The sequence below is a fragment of the Rhipicephalus microplus genome, chromosome 9, assembly GCF_043290135.1.
Source record: "Rhipicephalus microplus isolate Deutch F79 chromosome 9, USDA_Rmic, whole genome shotgun sequence".
Taxonomy (NCBI): domain Eukaryota; kingdom Metazoa; phylum Arthropoda; class Arachnida; order Ixodida; family Ixodidae; genus Rhipicephalus; species Rhipicephalus microplus.
This window is the reverse complement of record NC_134708.1, coordinates 98,905,107-98,922,831: the sequence shown is the minus strand read 5'-3', so window position 1 is coordinate 98,922,831 and position 17,725 is coordinate 98,905,107. Positions and strand designations below refer to the sequence as shown.

General features: G+C 45.7%; 1 protein-coding gene across 1 annotated transcript; it reads right to left on the bottom strand.

Moving 5' to 3' along the window:
- Window positions 1-525: 525 nt before the first annotated feature.
- On the bottom strand, window positions 526-16,964 carry LOC142771431 (uncharacterized). The gene is made up of 3 exons (XM_075872912.1): window positions 16,751-16,964; window positions 4,001-4,355; window positions 526-1,419 (listed from the first exon to the last, which is right to left on the bottom strand). Exons 2-3 carry the CDS (start codon window positions 4,337-4,339, stop codon window positions 1,087-1,089), a joined length of 672 nt encoding a protein of 223 aa, XP_075729027.1. The 5' UTR covers window positions 4,340-4,355; window positions 16,751-16,964; the 3' UTR covers window positions 526-1,086.
- Between the last annotated feature and the right edge of the window lie 761 nt (window positions 16,965-17,725).

Genomic DNA, 17,725 nt, shown 5'->3' with positions numbered 1-17,725 from the left:
TAAACTTATTTCACTTTCACCCGTACACCAAGCGCGACTTTCGGTGGTGCACACATATGCATTCAGAGAAAATTTACGCCTGCGAAAAACATTTTGATCAACTGGTGTTGTCGTAAGGCTGTAGCAAGCGCCGATGCCACAAAATAATGGAAGAGGAGCACTAGACGAACACGTGACGAATCAGTTTGCAAACTGGCTCAATGGTTAAAAAGACAGGAGTACAGAATAATCAGCCAAGGATTAACTTAAGCCCCGCCGCGGTGGTCTAGTGGCTAAGGTACTCGGCTGCTGACCCGCAGGTCGCGGGTTCGAATCCCGGCTGTGGCGGCTGCACTTCTGATGGAGGCGGAAATGATGTAGGCCCGTGTGCTCAGATTTGGGTGCACGTTAAAGAACCCCAGGTGGTCGAAATTTTCGGAACCCTCCACTACGGCGTCTCTCATAATCATATAGTGGTTTTGGGACGTTAAACCCCACATATCAATCAATCAAGGATTAAGTTTATTGGAGTGACCAGAGAGTAGAAACAAACTTATGTTGGATTGCAAGAGGAAACCACTTCAGAAATACTACGCAAGTGTATGATATTCGCAGGGCTGTAATCAGTGTCGAAAAATGCATCACTTTATAAGGCAAGGCAGCTATCTTAGCGTTGTCGGTTGAAAAGCTGTTTTAAAACGATGCATGCTTGTGTTCTATCTATGTGCTATGGTTTAGAATTCAAGGTTACGCTGCAGATATAGATACCATGATCCTAAAATAAATACATGAGTAAAAATGAAAAGTACTGGCGTAAAGAGTGCATGAAGTCTAAAAAAGTTTTGTAGTGATGCTATGAACGTAAATATCGAAGTATAGCTAATGGGCCGACAAAATGTGACAGCATGGATCAATAATAATTATAAATTGTAAGATGTCAAATAAGATATTGTTACATTTAGGTGTTGCAAATTATAATTTATGCATGATGTCATCTTTTAAGTTTTCTTTTTAGAACCGGTTCAATAACAGTTTTGTGCTCGCACATGGTGATGTCATTGTCTGTACGCTTACAATCGAGCCATGAAAGTAGAAGATAATGGCCATTCAGATGTCCACAACGTCGTTCAACTTGAGGTAGGCGCAGATGCCTGCCTGAAGGACCCTGCCAATACTGTCGAGCAAGGTCACTCTCTTCTGTGCTTTGGGATTCCGCTGGCACACTATCTCTGCTTTGACGACACCAGTGAGGACGAAGTAGTTCCGAGTGAACCTCTTGCGTGCCTCGGTGATCTTCTGTCGTGTTGTCTCCTCGGACATGTCACCATACCAGTGCATTCTTATCTGCACCGAATCGCAGTGCTGCAGGGTCTCGAATGCCAGGGCAGCGGCCTTGTCCATGGCCCCGTTGACGAATCGGATGGCTTCGTTCATCAGCGCCTGCATTGTGTAGAGTTAAGGTAATGGCAAGGACCTTTTGACAGCACATAATGCGATGTAAGTTTCTAATTATTTTCATTAGAACGCTGACCTTATTGTCCTCGCATTGAAACTGCTAGAAAAAAACACCAAAGAAAGCACGTGAGTTTACCACTTGTGGAAGCAGCAGCCCTTGAACATGGCATTTTTATCCAAGCAGTAAAAACTAGACAAGTCTTGTAATATCATGACTATTATTTTCTTGGAAATCAGTTTCACGGAAAGGACGAAATGACAAATCTGATCGCAAGAAAGTGGTTTATAATCTCAATAATGACTAGCAGCTTGAAACTTGCACCGTGCCGCTGAAGCACACAGAAGTAGGCTCGAAAAGAACACACACGCATGCACAGGACAAGTGGCAACTCTCCTGTGCATGCAGGACACTGGCAACTGTCCTGGTAACTGACAACTGTCAACTGTCACGGCAACTGTCATGGCTTCTACGCCTTGGTGTTTGAATAGTCCGTTGGAAGGATCGACTATGCAGAACGTGAGGCTCTTAGATATTTTTTTTCCTTCAAACTCTGGCGTGTGGAGCAATACCTCTGCATCTTTTGCCACGTGGTGTCTTCTGACGCAAGGTATGTCCAACGTTGTTTTATTTCCACATCACGAGATAGCATTACACAAAGCGGCCACGTTTCTCTTCAACACAATGGGCGAGCTCATATTCCATTATACAAGCAACAAATTAACAGCATAAAAAATGAACGATGGAAGTGCGCTGTAGGCATACAAGCTCCCTTACTTTCTTTCCGTCTGTCTTTATTTATTTCTCTTTTTCTTTCTTTATCTTTTTCTTTTTCTCTATTGCTTCGTTTCTTTCTGTTTATTTTTGTTTTCTTTTTTCTTTCCTGCTTTCTCTCTGTTCTTTCTTTTTCGCAATGTGCTGGATTGCCTGCTAATGTAAACGTTCAGTTATGTTATAGGTGTTGGCCATCCCCACATTGATGCTGTCTGGCTGTATCAGCATGCCTTCCTCCCTTTTCCTTCCAGCTTCCGGGAGCGCCTAGTACTGCCCAACGAAGCACCATCCCATGATGGCGGATATGCGAAAATAAAAATACAGTTATCTCAAATTGGAATATTCCTGAAACGCTGAATTCATCACATTGACTTTTTCGCACTATTCACGTGATCACTCCTAGTCCGCCAACATGAAATACATCGATGAAGCATCCATAGCAACTGTGCTCCTTCACAGTAGTTTCTTGCACCGTCATTTCAACGCATCTACATGCTTCGCATTAGTTACCACTTGGCAGGCATGATCAGTCCAAAATGACTTAACCCAGTCAGCATTCGGTACCTTGGCATTATACAGAGTACAGGCCAGTACTTTCTGACCTAGTCTTTAGTGTTCTGTTTAGTTTTCGCAGAATATCTCTCAGAAGTATCGAACCTTCGAAAACGTTTACCGGGAATGAGTACATTAACTAGCGTGGCTAATTGAGGTTCTTGTTGCAGGTGATGGAAGTTAATCAATACTCCAACGCACGTAATATATCAACGTTGCTGTGATAGTTTGCACCTGTTTTTGTGCTTGGATTGTGTCTACGTGTGCCTAAATAAGTTTACTTATATATCATTCAGCGCCTTGGTTTTTTTTTTCCCATAATAAAGAAGGAAAATGGTCACGCGGTCCATCATTCAAGGCATTGGATTTCGGACGGGCGAAAGAGGGTTCACCCACCAGTAGCAAAAGCGAAACTTTATTGAGCCGTATTTTGTTGTTACGCACCGTTGTGGGTGAGGACGACACTTGCGTAAGCATTTCACATGTTTATCCCGCCGCCGTGGGTTCTTTAGAATAACATCAACATTAGAGGTCAGTCAACACAAGCCTCGCTTGAAAAGGAGATTGCCTTCGCCTTCGTGTCATATTAGGACCGAGTATGAAACAGCATGTAATATTTTTGTTTGCCTAAGAGTATGGTTATAAGTGAAGGGCGTGCACAGCTCAGCATGCCAGAAGCTTCACCTACTTATGCATAATTATTGTAAATGCAAAAAGTTGGGTGAAGAATGGAATAAACACTACAGAAGAGAACAACACAGGCACACTTAGGCTTCCAGTTGCACCCTGCCGCTATGGTCTAGTGGCTAAAGCACTCGGCTGCTGACCCGCACATCGCGGGATCCAATTCCAGCTGAGGCCGCTGCATTTTCAATAGAGGGGAAAATGCTGTAGGCCCGTGTCGTCAGATTTGGGAGCACAATGAATAACCCCAGGTGGACAAAATTTCCGGAGCCCCCAACAACTATGACGTCTTTAATAATCATATAGTAATTTTAGGACGTTAAACATTACATATCAATCAAATCAGGACTTCCAGTTGCGAGGTGCGCTTGTGTCAGTTCCTTCTCTAATCAGTGTTCCATACGGTGTTCAATTTTTTGTATTGACAATGAACCATTACACGATAGCCCAAATGGCTCTTTTGCAACAGCGCACACGTAATCAGTTGCACTACTCAATTATACGGTCATCCAACCTACTGAAATCTTCAGGATCCCTTATAGATAATTGCTCGCTCACCGAGATTCGCCTGCACGCGTCCTTGATGGCTGGGTCGTTGGCGAGATCAGAAGCGCCTATATTTACGCTTACGTGCACAATGAAGCTGTTCAGGCGAAGCGCCTCCTTAAGTTCCCGGCAGATGTTGTGGAACTGGATCATTCGATCACTGTTGGGATCGCTCTTTTGAAGATCGACAGTGAGGGAAATGAACGTTCGGTTGCGTTCGACCAATCGACCAAGTTCTCTGGCGTTTCTTTTGTTAAAAGTGATGGCCTTGAAGGAGATGAATTGGATGGTGCGATTGTTTCCGAGGGCGCGAAACAGGTTAGCCACGTCCGTCTCGGGCACCCGGACCATGGACAGCGACGAATGCCTGTGTAAGAAAAGAGCCATGCCGAGTAACATAAAAGAAAAGCTGGTAATATGCGAAGGTTTCGTTTTTTTTTTGTAGAGGGACGAAGGCATATGTGCGATCTTACATTGGTAAACGAATGGTTAGTGTACATCAACGTGCTGAGCTAGTGATTCGCTCATAAAAAGGCAAAGTTTGACATAGCAGATCTCAAACTTAAATACATATGGTGCGCGTATGGTCTAGATAATTGCATTTGGTGAAACACACATGGTCCGCTTAGCCATTAGCTTTTTTCAATCAGCGTTTCCCTAACCAGCTTTGATTGCTCAGTGTGTTCTTACATTATATTATGTGCATAGGTGTGTTTTCTACTGGCAATATCATCGCCGGAAACAATTTTGCGCTTAGCAAATATTACGAACTCAGTGGCGAGCAATGTTTCTTTGCTTTACTATGTATTTCTGTACATGCCGTTACTATAGCGCAATCAACGAAAACAAAAATCCTCGCAATAGTTTAGAGGATACCACGCTTCTCGGAAAGATTGATGAAAAATACCATAGCGAATGCCGGCCTGCTACCCTAACATTTTTATTATTGATGCCGTAGTGGGCATCAAGCAAGTGTGCTTGCATCAGTTACCCAATTAGTGTTAAGAAAAAGCTCTGAAAGGCCGCTCTTCTAGCTTTCGCTACGACTGTGCTACGCCTTCCGCGCAGGCCTGGTCTTCTTCTGACATGGTTAAAAATTCGGACGCTTTCACGACTTCCAAAAGCCCCATGAAGCCAATGTATAAGAATCTCTCAAGTTTCAGATGCCGAAACTTTTCAAAACTTTAAAATTTTTATCATACTGCCCAACACATTGTCAGTAAGCGTACGTACACAAAACACAGCCGATTCAGTGCCGTGGCGACCTCTTAAAGTTAGGTCTGCGTCAATGTCAGGACAATATGCAGTGAAGCATACCATGAATAAAGGGGCACTGGGAGACCTTGCAGTTCTGGGCCGGGGTTCGGCAGCCTGTATTTGTCATTTTCTTTTTTTCCCCACAGATTTATCGCTTCATTGCTTCTTGGCATGGACACCAAAAAAACAAAATTGATTGCCAAATCTCATAATTTGGCATGCGTACATTGCTGTAAACAGATTTTTTATCATAGCCTTAATACAAAATGTCATGGTATATCAGCGCTTAATTGTTATAACCAATATATCGTTAAAACTGGTGCTTTTATAAGTGGGTTCGATTGAAGTTCATTTTTAATGGGATCAAAAACACTACCACGGCCACTGGATAAAAAACAAGGTTGTTTCTTATCCAGTGACCGTGACACTACCTTTTAACTGCGCGATCGAGGCTTGCTTATGATTTTTGTCGGCCGCATGCCATGTGCTGTGTATGTCGAAGTCTCTATGTTAATTTTCAGGAAGATACAAGCGCGCCTTTGTTCTGTAGCGTAAACTCCGGTCACATGGCTGGCATGATTGCGGTAGGGCGACTCGTGGAATAGTTTACAAAGAACTTCACCCACTTTTCACCTTTATGGCAACCTAAGGTTACACTTATTTCGATGTTTTCACTCCCATTATCTTAAGTAAACACTTCTTTGAATTGTAAATTATAATTGAACTGCATATTTTGGTAGTACGGCTGTGTATGATTGCACAGACAAAAAGCTAACTTGGGGTCACCAGTACGCTTTGCTTAACCGAGTGCCACCTTTAAAACTCAAAAGAAACATACAAAGTTCACAACGACGCTTTGTGCCCTCAATTAGTATCAATTGGTGGAACACCACCATCAATATGAAAAATGGTTACACGAATCGTTAAAGTTGGTATGACAAGAAAGTAGAACGTGACTTTCGAGGGGTAATTGAAGGTTTCTTTCACACCGGTATTAAACAGTTTGCACAAACTGTATTGTGTTCAGCCGCTACAGCACTATTTAACCTGGGCGAACCCAAATTGTAACTTGGCGCTAGATCTTTATCCGGGTAAAGGAGTCAGTTATCAATGAATAAGTAAACAATTGTGGTAGCTGCAGATGTTTACGCAGAGAGCGCAATTATGGAAAGGGGCGTTATAGCTAGTAAAGTGTCGCACACCAGAGGCCTAACTTGAACTAAGGTCACCATTCTGCGGCATGTTAAAGTGTTTTGGGGGCGATGTTTGCTAAGCCATGGGTCGTGCATCCGCGATGTATCGTAGTAGTAGTAGTAGTAGTAGTAGGAGTAGTAGTAGTAACAGGTAGCGACCTCCACGACCGGACTGCAGGAGCGGCACGCGCGCACCCTTTTGAATTATGGAAGAAGCGCGCGCACGTTGTTCATAAATAAAAAGATAGTTGTTTCTGTTGAAATAACCTAGAGAGTAGTATCGATGACTTATTCTCTAATAAAATTTGCCTTGAATTTGATGCTTAATAAAAAAACTAGTATAAGAAGGACGCACTTTAAGCACTATCTCATCAGACAGGGTTGCCACGTTAAACTTTCTGGGCTTAACCTCTTTGGTTTTAGCAAGGTTTAGCGAGGGTTTGGCTGCAGTGCTTTAAACTATAGTGGTGGTGATACGTATGATTAAGGTAGATAGACACGAAGCGCAGGCAGTAAGAGTGCGCTCATGCCGTTCCTTTAGTCCAGCCGTGCCACCTCTCATTCAGTCCTTATAATGTCCGCTGGATAGTAGTACTTGTATATGATGAATATATTGCCGCATTCAACCTGCCGAGGAGAGCTCGCACAGCCAGAGAGGAAGACGAAGCTCTTGCCCGGTCCTCTTTACGAGCACCTTTCATTTTTAATTAAAGTGAGCTCTTGTATATCGAACTCCTGCTGTGTCTGCGTAGTGAAACTGATAGAGGAGCTGGGTACATGTCCAGGACACCTTCCAATAGCCCGGGATCTAGTCCACAATGACTTCCGCTCGTCGAAACACCCGTTCACCGCGCCAGCCGCCGCCTGTTAGGCCTGAGCCCAGAGTTCGGTCCTTGGACGGAAAACATGACCGCGCTGGGAAGCAGTTGTCCCACCATGACGAGCCCAAGCACGACACAGCTGACTTTTTTCACCCCTAAAACTCCTGTGGACTTCCATGGCAACATATATGAGGACGCAGATGACTGGCTTGAGGAGTTCGAGCGCACAGCCAACGTTAACGGGTGGAACGCCGCACAGAAGTTGGGGTACGTGTATTTCCCTCTTCAAGACGGGGCTCGCACGTGGTTCACGAATCGCGTGTGGTCAACGTGGGACGAGTTCCGGCGGAAGTTCCTGGACACCTTCGCAAACACCGAAAAGCGGGAGCATGCACAACGACTCCTTGAATGACGGATTCAAAAGCCCAACGAGTCTGTTGCTATGTTTGTTGAGGACATGGCTCGTCTCTTTCATCGAGCCGATCCCGATATGTGCGAGAACAGAAAGATCAGCCACCTCATGCGTGGTGTTAAAGAGCAGCTGTTTGCTGGTTTCGTATGGAACCCACCTTCAAGCGTCGACGAATTTTTGAAGGAGGCGACCGCCATAGAACGCGCACTACAGCTACGGTACCGCCAGTACGACCGTCCAAACAACAGCGGACAAATCAGCGCAACCGCCGTGACCACTTTGACTCCTGACGAGCGTTCTTTGCGTGACTTGATACGCGAAATTGTGCAAGAAGAGGTGAAGAAGCTCGCCGCCACACCGAATGACTGTGCGATTGCGTCGGTCACAGAAGTTGTTCGCCAAGAAATAAGGCAAGCGCTTTCATTTCCCGAGCCGAACACTGAAATAGTTAGGCCAACATATGCAGATATTCTCCGTCGACAGCCTAGACCTAACGTGCCGCCACCTCAACAGTACCACCAGCAACAGCCGCCGACAGTGCCTTGGTACTACAGGGAAACGTCGACGCCGATGCGACCCCCACTCCGCAAAACCGACATATGGCGTACCCCTGACTACAGGCCCCTGTGCTTCCATTGTGGGGAAGCAGGCCACATCGTGTGGTATTGTCCTCATCGCGTTGCCGGGTATCAAGGATTTCCGTCCACTACCCCTCGGCGCTATTTCGACGGAAGACGCAACGTTGAAACGAGCGCGACGATCCCGCGAGACGTTTCTCCTGGGTTCCGTTCACGCTCGCCCTCCCCAGGTCATTTTCCCCGATCTAATAGGAGTATCACCACGGACATGGCGAGAGGAAGGTCTCCCAGTCCACGCCGGGGAAACTAAAAGCGGCGACCTTAGGGGGGAAGGTTGCGAATTGCCGAAGATTTGAAAATCCCCCATTACCGCCGCATGAAGTGCCGCACATTCCGAATGAACCGACGAAAGACGAGATTGTCACCGCCGACATTACACTTTCAATTGACGGTCACGACATGACCGCACTGGTCGACACTGGTGCGGACTTTTCAATAATGAGTGCGAATCTGGCCGACCAACTCAAGAAGGTAAAAATGAAATGGATGGGGCCGCAAATTAGAGGAGCTGGAGGCCAGCTGCTGACACCTACCGGAAAGTGCACCGCACGAATCAAGATCGGGAATTCATCATTCGTGGCAACCTTCGTTATTCTTTCAGAGTGTTGTAAACAGGCCATCTTGGGTATGGATTTCCTGCGGGAGTACGGTGCCATTATAAATATACCGGACGGTGTACTGACCTTCTCAGCGGACCATAGCGCAGCGCTGCAGCGCAAGCCCATGCGCGTGATTGACGACGTGACCATGCCACCGTCGTCATGCCGCCTCGTCTCTGTCACGGGTAACACGCAGCAAAGTGGAGAAGGTGTCGCGGAACAAATATCGACGCTTTTACTCTCTCGAGGAATCGCTATTGCCAGAAGTCTCGTCAGTGTAGTGTCTGGGCAAACAGAGGTCCTGTTGACAAACTTCAGCAACGAGCGTCGACACATTTCAGAGGGTACCACAGTTGCATACTTCGAAGAAATTGTAGAATTCCGCGAGTGCTTCGCAGTACAACAGGCAGAGACGCCGGCCGCTTCAACACCACTGCCTGTCGACGTGAGCACAGATTTATCACCAGCGCAGAGGCAGAGTCTTCTAGATATTCTCGGCCAGTTTGAAGATTGTTGTTCGTCGACCTCGAGGGTAAATCAAACGCCACTGACAAAGCACCGAATTATAATGGAAGAGACGGCAAGACCGATTCGACAAAACCCATACCGCGTGGCACCGAAAGAACGCGAAGCAATCCAAGAACAAGTCCAGAAAATGCTCAATGATGACATCATTCAGCCGTCAAAAAGCCCTTGGGCATCACCGGTAGTGCTAGTTAAGAAGAAAGACGGCAGCTTACGCTTCTGTGTGGACTACCGCAAGCTGAACCGCGTGACAAAGAAAGACGTATACCCACTACAACGTATTGACGATTCACTTGACAGGCTGAGGCATGCACGCTTCTTCTCGTCGATGGACCTGAAAAGCGGTTGTTGGCAAATCGAGGTCGATGAGCGGGACAGAGAAAAGACTGCTTTTGTTATGCCTGACGAGCTTTACGAGTTTAAAGTCTTGCCCTTCGGATTGTGCTCAGCCGCAGCAACATTTCAGAGACTGATGGATACCGTCCTATCAGGCCTTAAGTGGCAGACGTGTCTGGTATACCTCGACGACGTCATTGTTTTCTCACCAACATTCGAGGAACATCTAAGACGGCTGCTATTAGTATTTCGAGCAATACGGTCCGCTGGCTTATCGCTGAAACCTGAGAAATGTCATTTCGGTTTCAAGGAACTCCGATTCTTAGGACATGTGGTGAGCCATGAAGGTGTTCGTCCGGACCCCGACAAGATCGACGCCGTCCGAAAATTTCCGGTGCCAACAGAAAACAAGGCCGTAAGACGTTTTTTTGGCCTTTGCGCCTACTACCGCAGATTTATCGCCAATTTCTCGCACATGGCGTTGCCCTTAATACGCATAAAAAGAGACAATGTTCCATTTTTATGGGGCGAAAAGGAACAAGCAGCATTTGACGCTCTACGACAACGCCTGCAGACACCGCCTGTGCTTGCTCACTTTGACGAGGACGCTCCAACCATGATCCACACTGATGCCAGCAACGTAGGTTTAGGCGCTGTACTCGTCCAGTGGCGAGACTCAGCCAAGAGAGTGATTGCATATGCAAGTAGGATGCTTTCCCGTGCCGAGTCCCATTATTCCACAACGGAAAAGGAATAACTTGCTGTAGTATGGGCAGTTCTGAAGTTTCGCCCATACCTCTACGGCCGTCCCTTCCACGTAGTCAGCGACCACCACTCTCTTTGCTGGCTGACCAACTTGAAGGACCCATCCGGTCGGCTAGCGCGCTGGAGCTTACGCCTACAAGAATTCGATATGACGGTCGTCTATAAGTCGGGACGACAGCACTCTGATGCTGATTGCTTATCGAGGTCGCCTATAAAGCGAGATGATGTCTCAGAAGATGATGACATGGCGTTTTCAGGAGTGGTCGACACGGTCACCATTTCGTCTAAGCAGAAAGAAGACAGTGAGTTGCTCCCTCTTATTAATTTTCTTAACGGCCAGTCTACAAGCGTTCCCAAGATATTTGCAAGGAGCCTGCCATCATTCTGCTTGCGCAGTGGTGTCCTATACAAGAACTTTGCCCCCAGCGGAAATGCCCACTTACTTGTCGTCCCGACATCTATTCGCGATGAGATCCTGAGCGCTTGCCACGATGAGCCAACCTCCGGCCACCTCGGATCCTAGAAATATAATAACAGACAGAGGTACCACTTTCACGGCCATGCTCCTTAAGTCAGTGCTTGAGTTGAGTGGAACAGCGCATCGAAAAACTACCTCCTACCACCCACAAACCAATGGCTTAACAGAACGCTTCAACAAGACAATTGCTGATATGCTTAGTATGTACATCGACGTGGATCATAAAAATTGGGACGACGTTCTACCATACGTGACGTTTGCCTATAATACGGCGCAGCAGAAAGGAGACAGAGCATGCCAGAAAGGAGACATGGAGCATGCCATTTAGTCTTCTTTATGGCCGTGAAGTGACGACAATGCTTGATGCCATGCTGCTGCACGACTGCGAGGATACAGACACGGATATTCAAGCCTTTACCCAACGAGCTGAAGAGGCACGGCACCTAGCACGCGTCCGAATCGCCCGACAGCAGAGTTACGACGCGCAACGTTAGCGTAAGCCAGGAACGCTGCATTGAAGCCTGAGCAGGCAGGCGCATGTTAGAGAGTTGTTTTGTTTGAGAAATAAGCGGTACTAGATGAGAAATAAGCGGTACTTTCCTAAGAGACTTTGTGTTTGCAAGAGTGTCTACCAGTCTCTGAAGCACGGCAGGCTCTGTCTCCTTCCTGCAATCAATTGCGGCGAGCTCAAGGTTGCGATTTCTGGCAATAGCGTCCAGTGCCTCCACGCCGTCGTCTGGTCCGAACCCGTTTAGGTTTATGGCAATAGAAGGCGTACGGGAAGCAAGGATGCTGTTTGAAAGATACGATGCCTGAGGACGGACCCCTTTAATTCATAGGCGGGAGAAGGCGTTGGTCTGACGTATAATGTCAAACAGTGAGGAAACTCCTTCCTGCGGTAGATCACCTGTCATGGTGACCACCATCGTTTTCAGTGTCTTGTTAGCCTGCAAAGACATTAATGTTTGAAAACTCGTAATATAGCACACAGCTTGGCAGCATGCACAACAGAACAGTATGCGGTGGTTTTGCGGTGTTCAGAACTTACACTCTTACACCAAAAACAAGCAATTCTCATCCATCAAAACAACCATAAAATATATACTGACAGTCCCCTGAAAACAATTATCACTGAAACCGCACTAAATCTCGTCTAACAATGAATGTTCAGCAAACAATGAGCAACAGACCGATATACATTCTTATGGTGGTTTTTGCGATAATAATGCGTTTACTCTCTTACTTCACAGACACAACTTCTCACGAATCACAGTAGCCGTGCAATAAAGAATGACAGTCATGTGATCGTGGTTATCACTGTGAAACTTTGCGAAAACTTGTCTAATGACGAATGTACCTAAAAACTTTTGCTAAATGCGCCTTGAAAACATTAAAAACTGAGAAAGCGCAATGCATGGACAACCAGTGATTCTAGTTTCTATCAAACGAAGGTTTTTGTCAAAGAGCGTGGTGGAAACGGAGTGGCGGAAACGGAGTGGTGGAAGCGGAGTGCAGAAAACGGAGTGCAGGAAACGGAGTGTTCGAAACGGAGTGGTGGAAACGGAGTGGTGGAAACGGAGTGGTGGAAACGGAGTGGTGGAAACGGAGTGGTGGAAACGGAGTGGTGGAAACGGAGTGGTGGAAACGGAGGGAAGGAAACGGAGTGATGCAAAGGGACTGGCCGGAACGAGCTGGTGCTAACGGACTTGTCGAAACGGAGTGGAGGAAAAAAAAGTAGCGTCAATGGGTTTTGAAGGCGCACGCGGCTTTTCCGGCACGAGTAGAACCTTGTTAAGGAAAATTAGACAATGGGCGGTCGACATACTTTATTTCTACAGCGAAAGCTATCAGATAACAACACTGGTCGCGTGTGGCGCCGTAGCTGTCCGCCGCCACCGCCGGTGTCCATAACCACTATTGCATACAAAAAGGAAAAAGAACTCAGTAAATAAAAAAAACAGTCAGGACACAATAGGATTCGAACCCGGGTTCTTTACGTGTCAGCTGCGCATTCTAACTCTAAGCCAAGGCGGTACTTGGAACTTGCTTGCAAACTGGCTTTTAGTAGGCCTGATATCGGGAAAGGAATCGTGTCATTATGAGTAATAAAGCGTTTTAAAACAGCCGAGGACCAGCCGGGTGTCACAAATTGCAAATTGTGTAACGATTGGGTCGTCCAATACGCCAAATCTAAAGAAAAGTTTGTTTTTGATCCCCTGGTAACTGTGGTGGATACTCACCTCAGGCATCATGATCATCGTCATCAGCCACTGCATCAAAAAGTTCGCACGAAATTTCTCGCAAGTGTGCAGCGAATCTTGCACTTCTTCAAAGAATGATGAAGGATAGCATAGTAAATGCAAGTCTACTACACAAAAATTGTGATTATTTATGATGTAGTTGGTACCCTTGAAGTGTGCTTGTAGCAGTTACCAGAAAAGTTTCAATAAAGTCTCTGACAGGCCGCTCTTCTACCAGTCACTGTGACAGTGCTAATATTATTATACTCTAGAAAAAAGAGATTTTCACGCACTCGTCCACGTCTACGGTTTCTTGACATTGTCTCGGTACTTGCGCCAATCCCACCAATGTCAACTTCGGTCAAGCATTCATCACGGATCTCCAGGTCCCCAAACCGTAATCAGCGATCTCTCATGGTTTTACGAATTATACATACATGTGAAGAGTTATGGTAGTTGAGGTGCTCTTCAAACCAGCAGTGCATGTCCACATCAGTTTGAAGATGCTAAACAAGGCAGAAGTTAAGTACGGAATAAAAAGGCTCCTGAGAAAAAATATTCTTGGGCGAACACTTCGCGTAGCAGAACGTTTAGACAAATGAGTTTCTTTTGACGAGAGCAGCTGTAAAACTCGCGAAGCCTTCAACAAGACCTCTTGCGAAAGATACCGGCGACACCCCTTCTTGAAGAATATTCAACAACTTCGAAATATTGGTTACAAAAGTATATGGGTGCGAACTTCATTTACGTCCTAGATGTGTTTCGTACATTTAGAAGACGTACAGAGTTGGGGGGTCAGAAGCATCCATGCCACTATCCCATGTATTCCTATGGGAGCTTGGCTCAGCGAGTTTATGACTATCACGGTACAGGAGAGGCAATAACAACCACCAAACCACAGCTCGCACAAAGCACAAAAACCTTGCACGTATTTTTCAGAAAGAAAGTACTTCTAGTTGGCGATAAACTTTTCCTGGTAACGTTATCGAGCCGACCATGAATGTCGCTTCACCAATAGAGCTTGTCTGGGCACTAGCAACTAATTATGCACCTCGGCGATACAATGTAAGCGGCGCTCGGCTGCCGCCCACAAAGGCGCGCGTCAAGTCACGTCCAAAATGGTGTCCCTTCAAAAGAAGTGAAGTGCTAGAGGTCGCTTTACTGCGCATTGTATATGCAGGTCGAAGGTAGGATGGTCGAAACTATCAGAGACCTCCACTATGGTGCTCTCGACTATCTAATAATGTTTTTGGCATGTAAAACCCTGGTGTTACACAAGAGCAATTCTTAGCGTTAGGGCGGATTAAACGGCAACTGAAACGACATGGACAGTGAACGTTGCCTCTGTAGGAGAAATGACTGTTTTTAGAACTTTACTCAGTGCTTTCTCATAGTTGAGTACGAATACTCGAAATGATTAAACATTTTTTCTAAAAACTTTACTCGAAATTGTTAAACTTTTTTTGTAAACAACTTTACGTTTAATTTGTTTGTTTTTCGCTAACGATGTAATGTACTTATCTAAACATGTAATTTTGTCACAATTTTTTGTGTGACTGTGGATGTTGCGTTCCATCGCGATGTTCTTGATGTTTACTGTTCGTGAGAATGGAGTTTATCTAAACGTCATGATTCTCGCCCTTAGTTGAGTACAAGGTACTCGAAATTGGTAAAACTTTTTTCTGAACACGCAAAAACGTAACTCTTACATCAGAATAGCCAGAGTAGTGGCTTTAGTCCTATAACAAGAACAAGTGGCAGCTTTTTTGTGGTCTTTGCGGTATCACGCTGCAAAATTGTGTCAAGTGATATCGTCTTTCAACAAGGTGGCTACTATATGAAAACTCCACCATAAGTCCGCGAAAACTGCGCAGCTCACTCAGACTCACTAATGAAATATATTTTCCGTTCAGGGCTCACTAGGACTCAGTCTCAGCAACATTTTCTTGAGCAGGACCTGCTCAGACTCGCGGCTGAGGCTGAGTAAGTCCGAGTAAGTGAACTCATGAGCTCGTTTGTTTAGAATTAGCTTTTTCGACCTTCCTGTCGATGCGTCTTAACATCAATATCTCAGGTTCTGTGCTCTTCCTGCCACATTTTACTTTAGTACCTCTGAATACGGTTTTGTAAGCGACTGCAGATGAGTAAGAGCATTTTTCCTAAAAGAGATGGCAAGTATATTTCTCACGAACTTTCCTGGAAGAATAGGCTGGGGGTATTGGTTAGTTCGAGGCACGGCCCTACGTAACTTACGCTTGTGATAAAAAAAAGTTGAAATGAGGTATGAACGACACTGTTTCACATGTGAGTAGACACGAGTACGAACACGAATTCAGGTAAGGCTGACACTCATGCTGGAGATGAGTAGATAGGGCCATAGGTAGGCAAAAAAAAGAGGAACTCACTACTACTCACCTATATATATCTCGCACTTAGGGCTCACTCGGACATAGGCTCACCGATGTTTTATTGAGCTTGGCTCACACTCACGAAACTTTTCTTCAGCCAGACTCCCTACGACTCAAACAAACCAAACTATTACTAACTGGGCTCGCTCCGACTCACAGCCTTATTGGAGCCTGAGTGAGTTCGAGTGAGTCGACTCACGAGTGAGTTCTCAGACCAATAAAAGGCACTACGTGTATTCTAGCGCATGAAAGCGTCCTCTTGTTGTACGCTGTTACGAAGTGCACTTATTGTAACTCAAGGGTTACTTCGTGGTACGTTTGCGTGTCTATTTAATCCTTATTTTATTATAAACCAGTGCGTTGACAAAGTATTCTAGCTAGAAAAGGAGCAGAGTAAGCGCGACATTCGAAAACTTCAATCACCGGAGTATTGTTCGCAGATCTTAATTAGCCATATTGGCTTCGTCTTTATTCTTTATCTTTATTCAGAAATTTCATCATTTTTGGAGAGGAATCATCACTTATGATGATTTCCTCTCCAAATACTCACCCTTCCGTCGCGCCTGTCTTGAAGGATCGATTGATTGTTTCAATTTTAAAAGCGAACTTCTGCGTGATTTTACTCGCTGAAAAATTTGTCTTTTGCTTTTAGAAAACTGAACCACGTGTACTTTGTTAAGTGCGTTTCTTTGAGACTGGTGGTTACAAGAAAGACTGACTGGCATCACTAAAGTGCGCTGTCGACATAGATACTTCTCCTTAATAAAGTGCGTTCTATGTACATTAGAGAGCAAAGGTTCCGCATGCACAAAAATGTAAATATGGCGCATAAGACCTTATATGCACCTATAAAAGAAAACACCTGCCTAATGCTTTTCTTGTGTACCATAACATTTTTTGTGTAAAATAACGTTTTTTTCCTTTCCGTCTCTTCCCTCTTTCTCATCCTTCTTGTCCCCTTCCCTAATCCCCAGGGCAGGGTAGCCAACCGGATGTCTCTCTGGTTAACCTCCCTGCCTTCTCCCTTTTGTTGCTTCCTTCCTTCCATAACATGTATGAACAAAGAAAAACAAAATCATTTGCAACTTACCTGCAGGACTCCTATCATTCTTCTGAGCGAGTTGATTGAAAAACTGTTACCCTCCAGGTTGAGTACACGCAGCCGCCTGTCCTTGAGCAGTCTCTCCACGGCGTGCGACGCAAACGCTTCATCCAGGCCGCATTCAGACAGTGTAAGCTCCAGCAGCACACCTACGTCAACAGGATGAGAGTGCAAGTGGGTGCTCTGGTGCCAAGACACGTCAGCGGGAAGCGAAATGCGTTTCCGTCTTCACTGATCGAGGATGAAACTCCATCATCGTCGTCGCCTCTGTGCAACAGGCCTCAGGCCTGGCCCACCGCAGGATTCGTGAGCCTCAACATTTCTCATTACATGACTTTACGCACAAAGTGAAGCGGCATGAGTAATTTTAGGGGCGAAGCTTGTTAGGGTGTCAACTGATCGTCCTCTGTAGTAACTACCTCTATCCTGTATGTGCCACTGGGGAGTCTAGTTCTTGGAATGTCCGCTAGATGGCGGTACTTGTACGTAACCAATATATGATGCAAAGATGCGATATGGTGGTACTTGGAGTGTTCACTAGACGGGCGGACATACAGATAGATAGACGGACAGACGCACGAGCGGATAGATCAACCCACGGATGTCCGCATGGACAGACGCACGTACGGACTGATGGACGCATAGACAGATGCAAAGACGAACGCACGGATCGACGGACGCACGATTGGACAAACGGAAGATGAAGGAACAGACGGATGGATGCCGGAAGTTCTTTGGATGACGAACGCTTCACCCCATTCATCATTATTCATTCCGTGGATATGCTGCAATTTTTTAATAAATATTTATTATGCTTATGTGCAATCTTTTGATATGAAGAAACCTGTGCTTTTCACGTTGCCAATGAGCTATGAAATTTCATACGTATGACCACAAGGGCAGATTGGCATATTACTAGGGAGGGAACACCTTGCCGCCTGTCTCTTCAAATGAAGATTATTT